General features: G+C 42.1%; 1 protein-coding gene across 40 annotated transcripts in view; it reads right to left on the minus strand.

Annotated features, from left to right (window-relative positions):
• The window catches only part of ZNF536 (zinc finger protein 536), a 658,276-nt gene that overhangs the window by 286,034 nt on the left and 350,212 nt on the right, over positions 1-22,030 (minus strand). For 39 of the 40 annotated variants that reach the window (XM_053270773.1, XM_053270751.1, XM_053270753.1 and 36 more), the window contains one exon: positions 4,301-6,472. In XM_053270773.1, the coding sequence (XP_053126748.1) occupies positions 4,301-6,470 (2,170 nt within the window). In that variant the 5' untranslated portion in view covers positions 6,471-6,472. Of the gene's footprint in view, positions 1-4,300; positions 6,473-7,609; positions 7,726-22,030 lie in introns of all 40 variants that reach the window. The other variant, XM_053270756.1, reaches the window with a different exon arrangement.

A 22,030-nucleotide genomic window follows, 5' to 3' on the forward strand; every position in this document is an offset into this window, starting at 1 on the left:
TTGACTTTAGGAATCACAGACCTTCTTTGTATTCAGCAGGTTTATCTTCCACAGGTAACAATAATTATACCATTATGATTAAAATCTATTTCTTTGAGAACTTTACAGTAGGCAAAGAAGTATTAGGGGTTCCCCCCCCCACCCCGGTTAAATTAATAGAAAATTGTTTCATCTGGTGAAAAAGTTAACATTCTAGTATTTGGCATCTTGAATCAATAATATGCCTCATCATACAGATGTTAAATTTCCATTCGGAGGCAACAAAGAAAACAATTAGAAATTATTCAACCAATCCACATGATTGAAAACTGGATTCAGTACATAAGTTTACAAGTTTGGGATAAATGTCGCTGAACCTATTCTGGCTTTACAAACAGTAAATCTCAGAAGCTGACTAAATTGCAGGAATGTAGCCGACACTTAAGTAAGGGCAACCAAATGAGGGTGGAATTTGCAATGTTCTTTGAGTTCAGGGAAGATTAAAGATTAATGCATTGTTTGCTTTACTAATGGTTAGAGGTAGCAACCTTCTATTCGAAAAATATTGGCTCTCTAGGTAGCTAGAGTCCATGCAAATATAGAGTTGTCCCTGTTTCCAACATGGAAAACCAGGGAATATGTCAGACTGCCTCTCCCCTTTCTAGGGGTAGGTTCAGACACAATGGCAGCTGCCACCCTGGGAGACATTCCCCCAATCACCATGCAAGTGTCTATTTCTGGTCTTGGCATATGCTGAGATTGGGCATGTCATGCAAACCCACCAGTCGCAGTATATTCTGTATGACTTGCAGCAGATAACCCAACAACTGTCACTCAGTTCAGATCTAAGTTACAGATGTCGGGTTCCCTGCCGCAAGTAGAGTACTATATCCCAAGACTGGTGAATTTGTACAACACAACCAATCTCGGCATATAGTTACTCACAAGGGGGTGGAGGGGGATCATATATTCCGGGGGCAGTGGCAACCTCAGGCACCGCTGTTATGTCTTAATCCACCTTGTATCTATTAAGCTTAAGGCAGGTAGAGGCAATACTAAATATTAATGAAGTTAGAGCACAGTACTCAAGAGCCACTCCACAGATGGACAGACCAATAAGAATAGCGATAGTAATACCTAATGGGCAATATCCTGTCTAATGTTGCACACATTCAGTCAAAAGAAGCATGCCTGAAGTGGCTGCGTTCTTGTTTCGGCAGCACAGGTGGGGCAGTTTTTGCCAATCCCCTTCAGGATGTCGACTAGCATTTGCTTAACTCTCTCAAGTTCTCAAAGCACTTCACTTGAATTGTTGCTGTAATCCTTACAATAATCCTGCAAGGTTACCCATACACTGCAGATGGGGTGGGGAGGTTGAGGCACAGTGGCACCGAAGGTCACCTATTGAATTGATGGCAGAAGTGAAATTCGAACCCGGGAAGTTCTGATTCTCAGCTCAGTCTCTTAGTCACTACGCTACACCGAGTCTCATTAACTGGGACAGTCATCAGCTCACCATTAATGGGCCAAAGTTAGATAGGCCATTGTTTACAAGGCTGCTTTGGTCTGGGTATCTGATGCTGCAGAATCTGAAAAGTGATTCTCTTTCTTGGACAAAGCATTGCATTTGTACTTTTGATTGTTAGGACTGGATGTTCTATGGGTTTCCAATACATCTGAAAGCGATAGAAAAACTCAAAATTGATTATTTCTGACTCTCAGTTTAAAGGGGACTCTGAGATTTAACAACAGGGGTGCGTGGTTAGACAGACATCAAGGGTCTTGCAGTCAAAGCTGTTGCAGGGGACAGAAAGGGTTTGATAAAAAAAGAAGCTTGTTTCATTCATGCACAGGCTGCCCTATGACCTCCACAAGACAGGTCAGGCTAAGATTACAATTTTTTACCAAAGATTCTACTATTTTCCAGTTCTTTATTCAAAAGCACATACTACAAACATGTACCTCAGACAGTTATTCTTTGGGAAATCAATGCTTACATTAAAGACAAGCTCATATTTGTATTAGTATTATTTTGCAAAATATTTCAAATGTTGACAAGTGCAACTTGTGTGGAAAAGGAACTCTTTAAGTTGTCAGACTGGATTTTCAATCCTCTTAAAACAATCCAAACAACTACATAGAATAAAATTTGCTCTTGCCTCTTTTCCTTGCTTCTGCACAGGCTTTCCAAATGTGTTTCACCACTAATAAATTGTAAATGAGGCTACAGTTCTAAGAGTAGTCCGTGTGTTTCATGGGTATTTAAACAACAGCATTAAGCACTATAGGAATCCGTGGAATGCAGAGGGCAGATTTATGTGTCTTAAGAGTTTCTTTACTGGTTTGTAATAAGCCACCCCCAACTAACACTTTCTCTTATATTAATCTGGCCTTAGAAACGGAGGATGCTGAAGCATGACAAGAACAGCAACAAAATAAACTGGCATCTACTTAATAACTGTAACAGTGGATTGCCTCCAATACTAAAATATTTATCGAAACTAGGGAAGGGGGTGAGCCTAAAAAGAATTACCTTCAACAGCCTGCTACCAGATCTTTAACAGTGGGCAATGTAATGCCTTAAGGTCTCTCAAACTGTCTTTCATTTTCTAGACTTAATGGCTGATTGCAGAAATCAATGTTGCCATTAGTAACAGAGTATTTGTTATGGCATGATTTCCTCTGTTGTTAGGCCTGCAGAATGATTACAATATTAGCGAGGTGCTTTTGTTATAAAGGGGCTGAAGATATAACTTTCAATTTACTATCCATTAGTTCGAGAATCTAGAAATGAGAGATGAGGCCAGAAATCTTGGATAAGGTTTCATTCTTTGCATTTTAAGATATAATGGAAACTCAGTATTTTAGGAGGCTCTAATGAAATATTATTTTGCTTTGCTCTTTTGCAGCAGGTTCACATTAAATACAACGTAATCATGCACACACATTTACTAGCTTTCAACGAGAATTTTGAACTCAGAGGTGGAGGGCCACAAGCATCAGAAGGGAACACACAATTTTTCATTTGCATTCCTGGCCCGTATCCTTAAAAGGATACCACAACCAGTCACATGAATGAGCTATGACACACCACAGAATATGGCCTGTTGAAAAGCAACAAGCGGCTACAGGAAGGGCCAAACACAGAAATGGATGGATATTAGCATGTTGCTATCAACAAGTTGAGTGCCAGTGGTTCTGTGTTGAAAGGATAGTACTGCAGAGATATAAATTAGCACATTAATGTGACAGCAAATACTGTTGTGTGTTGTGCTTTTTTAAAGTACACTTTTTAAAAAGGATCAGTGCAGTATTTGAAAGCAAAGCATATTGTAGATAAACAATTCCTCTGAACCTAACAGGGTGCATACAGTGGCAGTCTTAGGAGTGGGTGAAGGCAGCACCATGCTAAGCTACTAGGTTTTGCAATCCTGCAAAAGACACACAACTTGGCAATTAACGTAATCATGCAGGAGGACACCGAAGGCACTTCTCACCCAGGCCACTATTTATCCTAGAGTTAGCCCTGGATACATATGATATGGGACAGTGGCTAGAACATTCAGTTTATGAATGCATCTGAACTTCATTGAATGCATCTGAACTTTATCAAACTAACACTGCCAAAATGTCTACAGCGCCCTTTCACTTTGGCCTGCAAGAGACACAATTTAACAGTGGAAGTAAAACATGGAATTAAAAAAAAAAATCCCTTCAGTGGTTTCTCGGTTTTGTTAAAGCCACTAGGGATGTGAAAGAAGCACATTTTGGGAGTGGGACCCGGGAACTTGAAGGTTTAAAAAAGAGGAGAACGAGTCCTCCACCACCCTATGCACGGATGCCATGTATTTGCTGACACTACAACGGGCTTCTTGGGATGTGCACCGCCCCAGCAGGAAGCTGCATGGGGTGGTGGGAAGCAGGTAAGGAGCTGCTCTCCTCTTCCTTCAAGCTCCCAGGCTACTCCCAAAATATGCTCGAACCATTATTCAAACCATGGTTTGTGTACACCCCTAAAAGCCGCTACCATCTTCCACTGCTACCACAGGTGGAACAGCTAAAATGTATGATGACTGGAAGATTGGGAAGAACAATAACTAAGAGAAAGAGAGAGAGAATCATTTTTTTAAAAAAATTAGAAGATTGTATGAAAAAGTAGTACAATAGCACACTTTGATGTGTGACATCTTTTTCAAACTCTAACTAAATAAATATGAAGCACTGTTGTTTTATTGGAGGTGTTTTTCACTATCTGCTGTTGGAAAAAGCTTGGCACAATTATGGACCCATTGCATCTGAAGGAACAAAAAACTTGGCATACCTGAAGAGGAAGGTGAAGAAGGATGTGGGCTGTCTTCTTGGGCACTTCCTGCCTGTGAGAGACCTCCACCCAGTCCGCTTTCCTCAGTAATATTGGAGGACCCGGGTGTTGTCGACCTGCTGACAGATTGAGATTCCTGGTCACTGCCAGACCCCCGGCGCTCTTCAAGGCTCCCTTGAATGATCTCTTCCTCCACCTTCCTGTCTCTCTTGTGGACTCTGGAATGAACAACAACTTGGTGGTATGTTCTAAACACTCTGCCACAGTCAGGGCACTCAGTTGGCTTCTCTTTTGAGTTGCTGTGACTCTGCATGTTATAATCGAGCCCTTGGTTCATACCGTGAGACAGAAAATCTCTACTGCCTTCCAAAGGGTCTAGTTTGTTTGACAAGTCTCTCTGATTGCCCATTTTAGTGCTGTGAACCAAATCAGCAGGCATTTTCTGCTTGGAGCCATCTGCTGCTACTAACACATACTCCCGCTTCTCCTTATCAAACATAACTCCAGCATTTGCCAAAGTGTCTTCATGGCTCCGCTGTATCTGGTGCTCTTTAGACAAAAAGCCATGTTCCATGGCCATTCCTCTCGCCATCAGCTGCCAAGCTTGATAGCTGTTTACAGGGTCCATCTCTGCAGCTTTGGCCGCAGCTTGTAGCCTTTCTATACAGCTGGATTTGAGAGGAGGCACAAGGTTAAGACACCCCAATAAAGAATGCTTGTCCCCCTCAGCAAGACTATGGCCCAGGCCTGCAATGGGGGACAGGAGCTTGCCCAGGACTTCCCTCTCTTTCATCGGCAAGTCTCCTTTGTTGTAAGTCTGATTCTGCTCACTGAGACCTGTTTTGTCAGGAGGAAGGAAGCCACTTTGCAAACAGGATAAGTATCTGGAGTACAGGTTTGCATGAGCTTCCTGTGACATGCTGCTGATGGAGACAGGTACTTCCGGGTCATTGGGAGATTTGTTTTTCACAGATAATTTGTTCAGGTGCACCTTCATGTGGTTCTTAAGGAACCAAGGCTCTTTGAAACGCCTGCCACAGATTTGGCAGCAGTGCTCAAAGGAATCCTTGTGCTTCCTCATGTGGCCTTTAAGGAACCAAGCTTGGCTAAAGACCTGGCCACACACCTCGCAACGAAACTCATTCGTGGCCTGTTCTCCATTTCCATTGGAGCCCTGGCCCTGAGCTGACTCGGCAGTGATGTGAGCTTTCTCCACATGACTGATCAGCTCCTCCTCCTGCGACGCGGCAAAATCACACAAAGTGCACTTGTAAGGCTTGTGGAGGATCCTGATGTGCCTGTCCAGCTCTTCTCGCTTCTTAAACTTTCCTTTGCAGAAAGTGCACCTAAACCCAGCAGCAGTGGCAACTACTTCCTCCTGTACACTGGCAGGCTTTGGAGAGGGAACCGGGTTTGCAATGTCAGGGGTGCTGTGGTTAGTGGGCACAGACAAATTGCAGTTAGCAAGGGGCATCGGCTGAGCGTGCGGATGTGCTTTGACATCAGGTCTGGGCTGCAGAAGGCTGCTCTTCATCTGCTTGTCCCGCAAAATCGCCCTCTCCTCCAGCTCGTGCAGGAGCCTGTTCTCTTCTCGAACCCTCCCGCGGCCTTTGCCCAGGTTCCCAAGCTTGTGAGTGCGCAGGTGGATCTTCAAGTTCCCCTTCTGAGCTGCTCTGTGGTCGCAGTAGGGGCACTTGAAGGGTTTCTCTCCTGTGTGGGTTCGCATGTGGAGTGACAGGATGCTGTTAAAGCGGAAGCGCTTCCCACAGAGGGGACACGGGTATTTTCTGTTCTTCCTGGCGTCATCCTCTATATCGCTCATTTGAGACATGATGCCTAAATTTTGTCCATTTAAGAACTGCTGCAGGTCGACCCTCCCATTCAAGCTGGTGTCAACCTCTCTGTTGAGTTGATTGGCTAACAAGGCCATCTGATTGCTGATGGGCTGGCTTGCGATGGACACGTGGCTCTTGTCTTCTAGAAGCACTGCTGTCTTTTCGTCAGGATTCTGCCGGTTTTGAAGCTCTGGAAATGCATGACTAAGCTGGGATGTTATCTGGTGTAGCTTCTGGCTCATCGAATATTGGCCATTGAGTATGGAGCTGTTGAGGTGGGCATCAGCTTCTGGTACAGCTGAAGAAATGCCAAGGCACAAACTAGCTTCCTCCATCCCTGAAAAAATGAAGAGATTTTTTAAACTTGGAGCAAGTCCAGCTTCGTCAGCAGACCTACCCAAAACATTTTTTAATATATATTTCAACTCCAGACGATAATACTAAAGAACTTCAGTCAACACCAATAAAAAAGTATATTAAATGTCAAGTGTATAGTGTACAATTGTGATTATGTTTTGTCTTAATTATACAGAGCCTTCATCACACTGCATACTTTCTGATTGCATGTATTAATTAGGATTTAAAAACCAACACATTACCAATTTGAATATCTAGCTGTTAAATAAGTAGCATTAAGCTTTCGACTTTATTCAGCCCCCTCTTCCCTGTGAAACTGCACCTGTTTACATTTCCCAATCTATATAAAAGAGAAATGTTACGCATAGTGCTCACTTCCCCTTTAAAAAACAAAAATAGAAATCCATTTATAAAACTTTCAGTCCCATTAAGCATATTCAATAAATTCCACATTCTACAATGAGAAAGATGGTTTTATGATTTGACGGTGGGGGGAGAAAAGATGGCATGATATTTACTGGTACACAATAAAACAAGATAATGTTTGGGGGGGAAATAAAGTAAAGGACAAGCTTTCGAACAATAAAAGGGATTTTGCTTTAGTCAACAAAAAGTGCAGTAATATCTCATTAAGCTGATTAGTATGCGGCTTAGAAACAGTACTAGGTGCTGTAACACATGATTATAATCATAAAAATCCTTCAGTGTTTGCAAGTAAGCATTAACGAGGTATATTAAATTTTAAGGAGACTGCGACTAGCAGCTTTGCAAACCTCTGAGATTAAGATTTAACCCTTATGTTACAAAGCAATTGTTCCTCCATCATTTGGAAATGGTACCCCATCCAGGAGGCATAAATTACCTCCTTAATTTGTCGTGCAGATTATTCAGATATCCACATTTAGGAAAAGTTGCCTGATTTTAGCCAACTGTCTTCCTCTTGCAACTGGGTAAAAGAGGTGATTTAAGGAACTCTGATTAGCTTTAAAAGAGCTCTCTTCTGGAACTCGATAAAACCCAATTAAAAGCCAGGGAAGGTGTCACAGGAAGCTTCAACAAGTTTAAGTATTTTTAATAACTTTCTCAATATACAGTAATGAGTACAAATGGTACCTACAAACTGTGCACTGCAGAAAATTAGAACCCAAAGCTGTTTGTTAAACAGGAGTGTTCAGTGCTGGTCAGCATAATTGTCCCTAATAATAATCTCTTCTCCTTGCCATTTTCTCTAGTCTATTCAAGGAAAAAAAATATCAATAAAAGCTCCATTTTAAAACTGTACAAACTGTTTCTCCTAAGTAGTATTTAGAAACATGGAAGTTATTCAATCATATCTGTCCTCTTTAGGATTCTCTTTAGGTTTTTGCTCCATGTTTTTCTCTTTAACATGGAATGGGAAGCACCTTATATAACTAGGGAGGTGTGAACCAGCTTGACCTCAAATAAGATGATCAGCAAATCATAAAGTCTTTAGAACCCACCCCAGGCCAGCTCAGAACAAGTTTGGGGGTTCTACTGTGTGTGTGTGTTTGTTTGTTTTTTGTTTTTAATTATTTTTTACTTTTAATTACCGCCCTTGGGGTGTGCTACCATGGACAAGCGGAGGTCTCTGGCAGTTCCCCCTCTCCCTGCTGGCCTCCCACCCCTCAGTCTTCTAAGGGCCATTTCGGGCCGTTTTTAGGACATTTGGGCCTTTCTGAGGTAGAGGTGGCCATTTGGGGGCTGCTACACATGCGCCTGGCCATTTGTGTGGCCGAGTCATGACCTGGCCATGCAAATGGCCCATGTGCACGCACAGCAGCTTCCACAATGGCCACTACCACCACCTTAGAAAGAGTCAGAATGGCCCGGAGGAGGCTGGCAGGGGGAGAGGGAACTGCCAGAGACCGCTCCATGGCCACCACTAGCATCCCCAAGGTCTCGGAGGAGGCAAGTCTACCATGGGGGGGGGTGTCCATGGCACCCCCAAACTGGCTCAAACCTGAGCTGAGCTGAGCTGAGCTGGGCCACTCGTTTGGGGCACCAAAACCAAACATGCCCAGTTTGGTTCGAGCCCATTTTGGACTCAAACCACACTCGGAAATCTGGTTTTGTGCACATCCCTATATATAACTGGGCTCTAAAACCAGAGCCGTGTTTGCAGAATGATCAAAGCCCTATTCCCATGTTATACAGAGAGTCAGCATGGTGTAGTGGTTAGAGTGTTGGACTAGGAATGGGGAGACCTGAGTTCAAATCCCCATTCAGCCGTGAAACTTATTGGGTGACTCTGGGCCAGTCACTTATTGCTCATCTTCACCTATCTGACAGAGTTGTTGTGAGGATAAAACACAACCATGTGCACCACTCTGGGCTCCTCAGAGGAAGAGCGGGATATAAATGTAAAAGTAAATATTCAATTAATCCAAACAGGATGGAGGTACTAATAGAGGGTCATAATTTGAGGGATGTGTTAGAACTTCCTGTTCTGGACAGGGTTGCACTCCCCCTAAAGAATCAGGTTTGTAGTTTGAGGGTGCTTCTGGACCCAAGTCTCACTCTGATGTCACGGTTGGAAACTAGGGCCAGGAGCACATTCTATCAACTTCGCTGATTCGCTGCATCTGTTCTTGGAGATAAACATCTCAAAACTATGGTGCACTCACTGGTAACTTCTAGGCTTGACTCCTGCAATGTGCTCCACATGGGGTTGCCTTTGTATGATGTTCAGAAACTTCAGCTAGTTCAAAATGCAGCCACCAGATTGGTCTCCAAGGTTTCAAGGCGATACAACGTTATGCCTGTTTTAACATAGCTGTACTGGCTGCCGATATGTTTCTGGGCAAAATACAAAGTGCTGGTAATTACCTTTAAAGCCCTACACAGTTTAGGACCGGGTTACGTGGGAGAGTGCCTTCTTCACAATGATCCCCACTACACTTTAAGGTCATCAGGAAAGGTCTTTCTCCAGCTGCCGCCAGCTCGCCTGGCAGAAACTCGGGATTAGACCTTCTCTGTAGTTGCTCCTGGGCTCTGGAATACACTCCATATGGATATTAGAGGCTTAAGAATTTCAGGACCCTTTAAAAGCGCTCTAAAACGTAACTTTTTAGCCAGACCTTTAGTGAGCATTGAAATTATTTTAAACTGGTTGTTTGTTTGTTTTAAATCTGTTTTTATATTTGTGAACTGCCTAGAGCCATCTGGGTGAGGAGGTATAAAAACCTAATACATACATACATACATACATACATACATACACAGACACCTACAATCAGTGTACAATATACTCATGTACACATATGTCCGGTCCACCGCGAACCAGGCTGTTTTGACCAGTTTGATCGCAGACAGGACCAGCCCTTGCAAAAGGAGGCAGTTCCTTCGAGCGGTTTCAAAAGGGGAATTTGGTGAGGATTCCCTTTTGCTTCTGAAGTAAAAAAAAAAAGTTCTTGTAAATGGCAGCAGGAGAGTGGTGAGTGAGAGGTGCCTTTAAAATCAAACAGAAGGCACTTACTGCAGGCAGCACTCCCCCCGCCCCCTCCGCCCGCACTCCTTGCAGCAGCAGTGGCAATATCTGGCCTTGTACATGCGGAGACCATTTGCAGCATGGTCAGCAGCACACTGACTACACAAATGGCCTCCGCACATGCACGGATTTGCTGTTGCTGCTGCAAGGATAGCGGGGAGTGGCACAGCCTGCTGGTAAGCACATTTTATTTGATTTTTAAAGGTGCCTCTCACTCACCTGTCCTCTCCCACTCCACCCTTTACAAAACCTTTTTTTAAAAAAAAACTTCAGAAGCAAAGGGAAATCCTCACTAGATTGCTCTTTACAGCCTTTCGAAACAGCAAACCGGTTCGAGCATGTTCGGTCAGATGGACTGGCTGGTCAGTTCAACTGAACCAGTTCATGGACTGTGGTCCGGTCCGAATTGGATTCAAATTTGGACCAAACCATGGAAATTGGTTCCACACACATCCCTAACACACAGTGTTCAACGCACATACAGCTGTACTCTTCTTATTTATAAAAGTTGAGTGTACTGTCAAATCGATTTAGACTCCTGGCGCCCACAGAGCCCTGTGGTTTTCTTTGGTAGAATACAGGAGGGGTTTACCATTGCCTCCTCCTGCGCAGTATGAGATGATGCCTTCCAGCATCTTCCTCTATTGCTGCTGCCCGATATAATAGCAGTGGGGATTCAAACCAGCATCCATCTGCTTGTTAGTCAAGCATTTCCCCGCTGTGCCTAAGGAACCTTTCCCCAGACTCACTCTTAAAATGAATGCATGTACAATAATTCACAAAAAACCACAGGTGTACAGACACCTGAACACACCTATAGTATAATGTCTGGACATTCTACTTGGTATAGCACTGGGGGTCTGCTACTCAAAGTGAAAAAAGAAGGGGAAAATCAAACTCTTGGGCTTGAATAAAGTAATTCCTTGGATCTCTACTGACATTTTCAAAATAATAATATTGACACAAAGTAAAACTGATACTCTATTTTGTATATTTATGCATGCATGCAAAAGAAACATAATTTTTGCACCATGGCAAAAGCTTAAAACCATATTTTACACCTCCTAATAATAGCAAAATTATCAACAGAGATCAAACAGTTACCCATCATTTAACTGAAGGACATGTATAGCTAGTACATAATTATGTCCCATTTAAAATTATTTGTTCTTATTATTCAGAATATGGATATACCACTTTTCAACAACAAAGAGCTCCAAGTGATTTATATCACAAAAGGAATGAAAAGGCTCTGTTCCAAAGGGACTCATCATCTAAAAAGAAACACAAGAAAGAAACCTGCAACAGCCATAGGGAGGGACAGTATGCTGGTATGAACAGGGACAATTGCTGTCTCTCCATTCAGTACAAGAGAACGGCTACTTTAAAATACAGGTAGCCCTTGTTACCCATGGTTTCGCGTATCTGCGGACGGGTCTTACAGACCCAGTTTCTTTATACGTGGTATAAAAACAGGCTAAAATTTGCCTATTCATGGGTTTGAGTGGCCAGAAATAACTGGCTGCCATTTTACAGTACAGAGCCATTTTGTGGTTTTATTTTTTTAAAAATAAATAAATCCCACTATCAGAGGAATTGGGGGTTTGGCGGGGAGGAGCAAGGCTGGAGAGTAAGATATAGTACTTTGTTTCTCTTATTTCTGCCTCCTCCCTTTTTAGCCCATTTTTTGGTTAGGAACCCAACCCCCACAATTCCCATTGACTCAAGATTTTGTTATTCACAGTTTCCATATTAATACCTATAGGCGAGAATGGAACCCCTACAAATAGCAGGAGTTACTTTAATTGTTTATAACACAGCATGCAGAACCAATGACCAGAGAAACAATGTTGTGTAGTCTGGAGCACAAAGTGATACCCTTCCATAATCTCTAAACACTTGTGCATGGAAATTTCCAGTTGTGCACATTCAGTGCTTCACGTTTCACAGAAGACCAAGGCCACTTTCATTTCTGAGTTTTTAAAATAACTGCAGGATCTCAACTCGAATACATTATATACAGCAACTATGCTTGCTTCTTGGAAGCCCAGATTATTTCTAGTCCATGGCTGTTCAAAACTACTTTCGTTCTCAGCAATTCATAAATGGGTGTTATTGAGGAAACCTTGTAGAATAGATGGCAAAATTTTGTTAAATATGATTCTTATTGTTGTAGCCGAGAGACTCCTTAACTAAGGTTGTTATGATGTGATAATATACTCCTGTTAAGAAATACAGAGCACCAGACTCCTGAACCTTTTCAGGGTCATTAAGCAGCTGTAAACATTATTACAAAAATAAACCAGAGATTTCATGCTTACATTTTAGCCCAGAGCTGGGTGTGCTGAGCAAGAGCATTTTTTTTTATCTCTTACAATCAACGCTGGTGACATTTGGGCATCCAAACAAATTACATCACAAATATTACCGCACTGGGCAGGATACAGAGTGGTTTATTTGCCAGATGATTAATAAATAAACAGTAGGGCGGTATGGTTGACCTATTCTTCGTTGACGGATACGTAGGCAATACTAAAAGACATGGCTGAAATAGTTAAATCTTGGCAGGAACAGGAAGGAGTGTCTATTCATCTTAACAGGATTATTAGATTCAATCAGCCAGAGCACAACTGACATTGCAATGGATTTTGATCCGGTTTTTTATTGGTTTAATTCCAGTCTGCTTCCATTTTCAATAGTTAAATTGACCTATATTTAACTCTAGGGTAAGTTTTTTTCAGTGTTGTATACATTTTATTTGCATATACAATGAGCATTAATTAAATACTGGACAGGAGGTGATGTAATATCCCACCCCCACTCCCACAGATGAAATAAAGATGTGGCTAGGTATCACTGCATTGTTAAAACCCATCTAGGTAATATGTTAACTGTATTACCTACTGGAAAGGGGTGTGTGTGCATACAATTGAAAGTCATATGAAAATGTCTAAAAACTAGTACCATCTGATCAACAACATAATGAAACAAAAACACTGGAACGAACTAAGGACCATATTGTTACCCATTGATTTTTCAGAAAAGAAATCATTGATTTCAATAATAATAGCCACAGAAGCATCTATTGTATTCTGTGGCTTTATGTATTTGAGTATAACTTCTTTCGTAAGCTGTACTGAAGTTGCTATCGTCTATCCATCATAATCCAAAATTAAAAGATTTAAAAAGCTGACAAGCCATCTGGTTGTTATTAGTTTGCATCTAAAGGGCCAAACTACATGTTAAACTCATCATTCCAATTTAATCAGGAAGTGGACTAGCAGTGGTTCTTTTCTATCAAAAAATCAGACTCAGGAGAGAGGCACACAGTAAAGGGAGTAAACACTTTCCACCATCACTATTTTTTCACTAAAATTAACTCTCCCAAGTGATCATTTGCCCCTAAAGAGTCTATAGCGAAACAATATTTCATTTGCTGTTGTATGCATAAGTAGCAGATAAGTGATGCAAAAGCTCAGTCACTCACCTAAAACTTTAGTAATACAAGGCAGAAAGATGATATATAAATGCAGCAGATAATGAATAGTGGCTGACATGCAAGTTGGGTTACTCAGTAGTACTACTCAAGGATTACTCTAAAGGACTACTTAATCTATTTAAGACTTCCATTGAGTAATGTATGTCAGTCAAAATGTTTTCTTAGACAACAGATCCATGGCTGGATTTTCCTTTATTTTAAAGCAGCTACTTTTGCTTAAAAAAAACTAAATCAAAATTTGATTGTATTATCACGAACAGACTCCCAAAGGATAATGGCCGACATTCTGCACAGTCTAACCTCGGTGAAGCCACTGAGGCTGCAGCACAACTTGAAATATTTAGTGGAGTTGCTGCACAACTTTGAAATATATTGTGAAATATTTTGTGGCTGTTGTGGAGACTGACCAGGGTGGATAGAAATCAATTATTTTAAAAAAAACAAAACCAAAAAAATCGGATTTTTAAAACATAAATTGGATTTTTTATTTAAATCAGATTTTAAAAATAAAATGCTTTTTGATGAAAAAATCTATCTAAAGATAGTTTTCTGTTTAAGATACGTTATAGTCCAAAGGTTATTCATCATGAAATAAGGATTAGTTTTTAATTATGTAGCATGAGGCTGTATATATGCAATGTTTAAATTTTTTGGTAAATGAATTCCATTAATCCATTCACAATGTCATGCTCTTCCAGAGGTTTCTGTAAGATTGTTTTGGGCAATTTTTCTATCTAGAAGAGGACCAAAAATGAAACCTTCATCTGGTTATAAATATTAAGAGTATACCAGTAAGAATGATTCTTAATGTTAAAAAAAAAAAGGATTTAAAACTAGTGATCTAAATCGTGATTTTAATAGATCTGATGTAAATCGAGAATCTCCTCAAGCAGCATGTGGGCACTTGCTTCATGCCACTCCCATTGTTTCCAAGTGCTTGCATGCTGCTTCAAGGAGATTCGCAACAGCCCTGCCTGGGCTGCCTTTCAAGGTGTGCAGCTACACCTTGATTTTCAGTCCTACTGATTTTCCAGGTACAAAACACTGGACTTGTTTAGAAAATTCTCTCTAAGTTCTTCCTATCACGGAAGTTAGACTGTGCAGAATGTCAGCCAGTGTTTGTAAAATCACCTTTGAATTGAAGCTAATGCCAGAGTTTTCACAGAATCACTTTTTAAACAATAAAATAATGCACATGCATTTCCACAGAACTCAGGGTTTTAAAACCTGTCATATTCTTTCATAGCAATAGCATTGGACCATTGCTAACTGGACAAAGAGGAGAGCAACAGCAAGAAAGAGGGCATGCCTTTATTTCTTGCCTGTGGACTTCTCAGAGGCATCTGGTGGGCCACTGTGTGAAACAGGATGCTGGACTAGCTAGGCCTTGGGCCTGATCCAGCAGGGCTGTTCTTATGTTCTTAAATATGAATACAGACACAAATATTTATATACCGCTTTTCAACAAAAGTCCCCAAAGTGGTTTACATAGATATAGATAAGTTAAATAAAATAAAATAAAATAAAATAAAATAAAATAAGGCTCTCTATCCCCAAAGGGCTCACAATCTAAAAAAGAAATATGAGTAAGACATCAGCAACAGCCACTGGAAGGATGCTGTGCTGGGGATGGATAGGGCCAGTTTCTCTCTCCCTGCTAAATAAAAAAATCGGCCACTTTTAAAAAGGTGCCTCTTTGCTCAGTTAGCAGGGGCTGACAATTACCTTTTCAAGTGGGGGCTCTCCTATATAGTAGCGGGGGGGGGGGGGCAACTGTCCCTACTGAACCCAAAACAGCAACCCCCACCCCCATGGCTGTTCCTGGTGTCTCCCTTCTTTTCTTTTAGATTGTGAGCCCCTTTGGGACAGGCTACGTCAACTGTGTGTTGGTGTTTTGCTGAAAAGCAATAAAAAATAAAAATAAAAATAAAAATTCTTCTGCACTTTAACAGCAGTTCCTACTTCTTGTTCCGGTACTGAAAGACTTGACATGAACAGAGGTTCATGAAGCAGCAGTGTTTAATGTGCCCATTGTGTGTACCTTAGAGGAGGGGTGAAAAGCTACCCAGTAGGAAATGGGAAGACAGCCTCAATCTTCCTCTATAATTTGGAAGAGACAATTCCATCATACCTTTTTTTAAGAACAGGAACTGTTTCTATCTGAATGGCATGGCACAAACATGAAATCATGCATATAACAGTCTAATGTAGTTTTTTCTCAGTCAGACTGTAGAAGCAAGCTCTTTGCGCATGAATGTAAAGAGGAAAAGGTAAAAGGGGTTAAGTCCGTACAAATAAATTTGCCTATATTTAAAAACTATTTACATCTGTAAGCCCCCTACCTTTGTTGATCATTTCATTACCATTTCACGGGGGGCTTAGATAGATTTTGTGCAAAGCTAGGTATAACATGAAAAGCACATATGCAACCAAGATCAAAAGCAGGACTGAGAGTGAAATATTCATACATGGAAGCCCAGTGAGATCTTGTTCACAAGGGTACCTGTCAGGAGCATAAGCTTAGATACAAGCCCTCAGAGAAGTGCACCACATTATTACTAAACTCCACAGATACAATCCTAGTGTGAGTTGTCTGAAACACTGGACTGTAGCCAGCTTGCTGGCTCAGCCGACTAATGCTTTGGCCTTTTCATCTCCTCGGGGCCTTAGTTCGGTTGCTCTTGCTACTGGTTAGGTCAAATGCCTGTACCTGGTGTTGACATTCCTGGCGCTCATTCTACAAGTAAAAGGAATGGAGGGGGGAAACACGGCCCATAAGTCCCCTTTGACCTAAGCTGCTGAAACATCTGTTGGCTGAGTCATGAGCTGCTTGTTGGCCAAGTCCGACAGCAACTGTGCCTGTTGTGGATTATCTCTCTCAGTGGTAGGTGTCAGTGGAATAAATAGATGTATTTCAGGGGAGAAAGATGCCTGCTCATAAACAGAATAGCGCTCAGTAAATTCATTCATTCGATTGGAGGTGTAGCGAACAAGACCACGGACGGCTGAGGCTGATGATTAAAGTACAGATAGCATGACTAAAATTGGGTGGTGGGGAGACAATTCCTGGTCTCTTAAGAACATTTCTGTTCATCTTAAGCATATTTAAATACTCTGCAAAATTGTGCAGAAAAAGAGTGCTGATGTAGCATAGTGGCTAAGCAACTGAGCTATAAAACAGGATGTCTCTGGGTTCAAATCTCCCATGAGCTCACTAGGTGGCCTTACAAAAGCCCCATTCCTCAGTCCCCTTTGTGCACTATTTTATTTAGTTATTTACTTATGTTTGTTTGTTTGTTTACATTTATATCCCGCTTTTTCCTCCAAAGCTCAGAGCTCAGAGCAGTGTACATGGTTATATTTATCCTCACAACAACCCTGTGAGGTAAGTTAGGCTGAGAGATACATGACTGGCCCAGAGTCACCCAGTGAGTTTCATGGTTGCATGGGGATTCGAACTCAGGTCTTCCCAGTGGGGATGATGATAATAATAAACTAGGTGGGCCGGCAAAGCCCAATATCAGATATGCTTAGCTCTTTCAGCTAGGTCGAGTGGCAAGCCTAAATGGTTAAAAAGGCATCTGCGCCTCTAGTCGCCTGCCCCTCCGCCATTTCACCACCACCACCCTCCCACCGCCGCTGTTCCCCCATCGCTGCTGTTTTCTCTCCCACCCAACCCACCTGCCCGATTTCTTCCTTCCCCTGCCCGCTGGCTGGCTGGCCGGCCACCATCACCGCTGTTCTGCCCGCCCGTCCACCACCATTTTGTCCTCCCACTTGTCCTATCACTGACTGGCCACCCACCCACAGCAGTTTTCTTCGGCTGCCACCCCCGCCATTTCCCCCTCTCCCATCCATCCTGTGGATAGCCTAGATATCAGACCATTGACCCCCCTGGCTCAATATTGTCTACACTGACTGGCAGCAACACTTCAAGATTTCGGGCAGGAGTCTTTCCCAGCCTTATCTGGAGATGCCAGGGATTGAACCTGGGACCTTCTTCATGAAAAGCAGGTGCTCTATCACTGACATATGGCTCCATCCCAAACAGACAATCATTTATGATCAAATAAATGACCATTTGTTTGAAGCAGAAAACGTAAGAATACCACAGAAGACTGCAAACTGTGTAACTGTGACCACTACAAAATACCATAATCGCACATTATTTAACCTAATATTTATGTGAGCATTTCAAGCATTTAGATAATCCGAAGCCTGAATACTTGGGTGGGCTCCCTCATATCCAGATACACAGATGCGGAGCCAGGTATAGGGATGAGAAAAGTGGGACCTGACACTTGGGTTTTTTTTTAAAAAATAGTTTTATGTTTTGGAATGGATGGAGAAGCTTCTTTTTGTATTGCTGTGGTACCTACAGCATCAATCACAGAAAGGAAAGAGTATTAGAAACAGCAGTTTTGCTATTTATGCAGGGGACACAGGTGTCATGGGCATATCAACTATTTGCCTTAAACCCAAAGAGTTTCAAAGCTGTCTCAGAAAAAGAAGCAATCCTTAATTCATTTATGCATGCATCAGATTTGCCTCAGATTACATCAGACTCTGTGATGAGATATAACTTGACATACCCCAGTGAAATGTATAAATAAATACATGTCACAAACTTAAAGATATAGTGCTTCTTTACAAATGTGACTAATTGTTCCTACACAATATGGACAGATCAGGTCTGCACAATGTGAGACCCATGGGCCTCTTTCTTTTTGTGAAACCCTGGGGGAATGCCAAATATCTATTGTCAGTGGCTTCCCGGCATCTCTATGGGAATATCTAAGGCTCACCAACCCCATCCAAAGTGGGAGAGGGGGTGGTGAGTGCCTGTATCACATAGAGTGCACTGCTACTTTTCTCCCTGCATTCAAAGGCATATGGTCAAACTGGCATCATGGTTTCCCCACCACCACTATACTGTAGTCAGCCAGACATACTGGGCTTGTTCACAAGACCATCAATATCAAGGTAGGAGCCCTTGTATCCTGGTTTGCATGGGTGTGTGGATGCGCAAACATCCCTCTAACCCATGTTGCTCAAAACAGGGTTGCCCAACTTTTATAGCCTGCTCTTAACTCAGGTAGGAGAAAAGAGAGCTCTCCTGCATTGCTGTTTTCGTCATGTGGATCCATTTACCGTTCCTAGAACAGTAAAGAGAACTAACAGGTCTGGAGCACTCTCCCCTCTAACGGGGATTGCCAGATGTAGTTGACCAGAGGACAGATGCTGATGTAATGAGGCCTGCCAGTTCACTGGCAGTGCAAAGCATGCTGAGAAAGCTCTCTCAGAGGACCGTCTAATGTTCCAGCTCCCAATTTCAGCAACGGAAGCCATGGCTACCTTACTCATGTGTGTGTGCTGAGTTTGGTGACCCAGACAGAGCTTCTAATTGTCTGTGGCTACTAGGGAGGAAGCTCTTTACTCCCTCAACCCACCCCCATATGGTTGTGTGAAAGGGCTCACTGGATGCCACTTGTTAGACTTCCTCTGTACATGAATTGTTGAAAACTTTGTATGCTCTTGCCAGAATTGTTGAAAACTTTGTATGCTCTTGCCAAACTCAATGGAGAGGCCAATTTATTATTATTTATTAAGAATGGTTATATACCACTTTTCAACCCAAAGTTCACAAAGCAGTTTACACAGCAAAAGGAATGAGAAAAAGGAGGACATGGTTCCCGGTCCCAAAGGCACTCGCAAGGGAGAAAACAGCGACAGTCACAGCCAGGGCACTACACTAGGTTGCTTTCCTACTGCTAAATATAAAAGGCATGCCACTTTGAACAATGCCTCTTTTCCTAGTTGGTAGAGGAAAGGAAAGGCAGACAGACAGACCCTCCAGGCAAACTGAAAAAAGAGAGAAAAGATGCATTGAGATTACTGGTGGTGCACAGAGGGAACAGAGATTGGGGCAGGGGTGGAGAAAAGAGTAATGGATCAGGTAGGGAAGGAGACAGGGAAAGGGAGTTTGCCAACATTGTATTTACACAGAGAGAAGAGTACATACACTACAGGGTACAGAAAGAAAAGTTGGTTAAAAAGACACGGTTTTTCTGCTGTTAAACAGTGCGGCCTTCTTAAATTACAAAACATGTACGAATGTGTCCTAGTTCAGAATGATTAGAGCTGCACACCCCATCATAGTCCCAAATATCCAAAAGGGGCACAAACAGTCGCTTGTGATTCCTTAACTATAAAGACATCCTGTCCTCAGGTGGTGGGGCAAAAATCGTCCCACCCTACTCCATTTACCAAGTAACCTGCTTATACCTAGGGGACAAAACAGATGCGATGCAAGAGATCCAAAACAGGATCTTGTTTTATAGCTGCTTCACACACACACACACACACACACACACACACACACACGGAAGTCTTGTGTAGATTTAACTACAGGTTTATCCAGCAGCCCCATTTTCTCCTCCTCCTTTCCCTCCTTTTCCCTTTCTCACTCCTCCCCCTCAGTCTCTACAGGATCTGCCCTGCGGCAAATGTCCAAACAAACTGCAAAAGATCACTGGATAGAATACAACAGATCTCCTATCTTTAAAAAACTTAAAATCCAGAATGAGGGCAAAGAGCATTAGACTGTCCCTGTGCTCTGGGGCAGATTTAAACTATTACTGTGATTGCCCCTCCCTGAAACCATCAGCCCCATGGCAGTGGGGAGAGAAGACAGGTATTATGCCTATCTTTTTTCTCCTAATAAAAGGCTAAAAGCGGCTAGTGGAGAGCTGGTCTAGGGGAAGAGAGCTAGTCTTGTGGTAACAAGCATGAATTGTCCCCTTTGCTAAGCAGGGTCCACTCTGGTTTGCATTTGGAGCCTTCATGTGTGTGCTGTAAAATATTCCCCTTGGGAAACTGAGCCATAGGTTGGTGGAAGAGCATCTGCATGCTTGCATGCAGAAGGTCCCAGGTTCACTCCCCGGCATCTCCAGGTAGGAGAGATTTCTGCCTGAAACCTTGAAGAGTTACTGCCAGTCAGTGTAGAAGATACTGAGCAAGATGGACCAAGGGTATAAGGCAGCATCCTATGTGCGCCTGTGGTGGTAAGGTGCAGGCAATTGCTATTCGAATAGCAGAATGGGGGAGGGGGGAAGGTTCAACTACCCTCTCCCAGCCTCAGTCCATTTTGATGCCGCTTGCAGCTGCTTTTTAAAAAATGTCACTTCCACGTATCAGGGTCATTCACATTATGCACATACTGGCCTTAGTTGCAAGGAAATCTACCTTGTAACTGGAGCAGAGTGAAACACATGTTTTGGCCCTAAGGAAAAGGTGCAGAGGATAGAGGCTCCCCCTTCCTTCAGTGGGAAGGAAAGAGCCTTCGGGAACCCTCTTTTCTAGCATTAGATGAAAGGACAAACACTTTTCTTCCCCTAAACCATTCGTGACTGGCACCTGTTTTCCTAACGTGATTGCTCTTTGTAAAGATTATTTTAAGAAACGAGTTGGTTAAGAATTCTGGAGGTTCAAAGCTGGTCCCACTGAGAAAACAGACGTTTTCACAGAGGCAGAAGGAGAAGAAGAGGGAGGAGCTAGAAGCTGAGTTGTTGGTATGTAGGTGGATCAAGGCAGGAGGGGAAAGGAATATAGGCTCCAGCAGGGAGATAATTTTTTTAAAAAAATTAATCATTATTTGATCTTCAAAAGACAAAGCCCTAGAATCCCCTTTTTGTACAGTACACTGAAGGGAAAATCTAATGGATAGTCAATAGTACAGATTTGCAAATTATTACTTAATACTAGAAAACTGACTGAAGATAGCAATCTCTTCTACTACAACTCAGTATCTGGGCCCAAGCAACCCTCCACTGATACGTTCTATATTACCACTGTTGTGTTTATTGAGTAAGATCAGGGAAACAAAAGTGGAGCATTTGACTGATAACTTTGAAGCCATCACTACATCCTGTGGTGTAGGCTTACAATAGTGCAGTTAGAATTCTCTGGGCATAGCAAAGATACACTTACTTCAATGCCGCAATTCTATCTGAATCCAAGACTAGTTTTTCCCCAAGTTTTTTAATGCTAGAAATCAGGGGTTCATCTTAAATTCATAGCCTTTCATATAACATATATAATACAATTCATATAACCTGCATTTAACCTGTATTTCTTAAGAGGGTCATTGTAAATTCAGAGTCATCTTCGATTTGGACAAATAAGCTATCTTTTATTTTTAACTTCAGTTTTCTGAGTTGACATCATTTTAGGGTGCATATCATAGTTATAAAGATATAAGTGAGATGACACATTAAAGTACCGAATATGCAGGTTCATGGAGGAAAAAAACCCACAATTTTGCCAATATGCCAAAAACGTTACAAATAAAAAAGTGAACATTGACGGCTAATTACTAGGCAGTTTGCAACTTCTCATGGCATGGGGTGAGCTGCTATGATGTCATGAAATGTTCATAAATATTCTAACTGCTCAAGAGAAAACAGTCTGCATAAAGAGTCTAGAAACAGAAAGGGCTGTTCTGTGGGTGAAAGAAGGTACAGAGAGGAAAA

The sequence above is a fragment of the Hemicordylus capensis genome, chromosome 9 (genome assembly GCF_027244095.1).
Source record: "Hemicordylus capensis ecotype Gifberg chromosome 9, rHemCap1.1.pri, whole genome shotgun sequence".
Lineage (NCBI taxonomy): Eukaryota > Metazoa > Chordata > Lepidosauria > Squamata > Cordylidae > Hemicordylus > Hemicordylus capensis.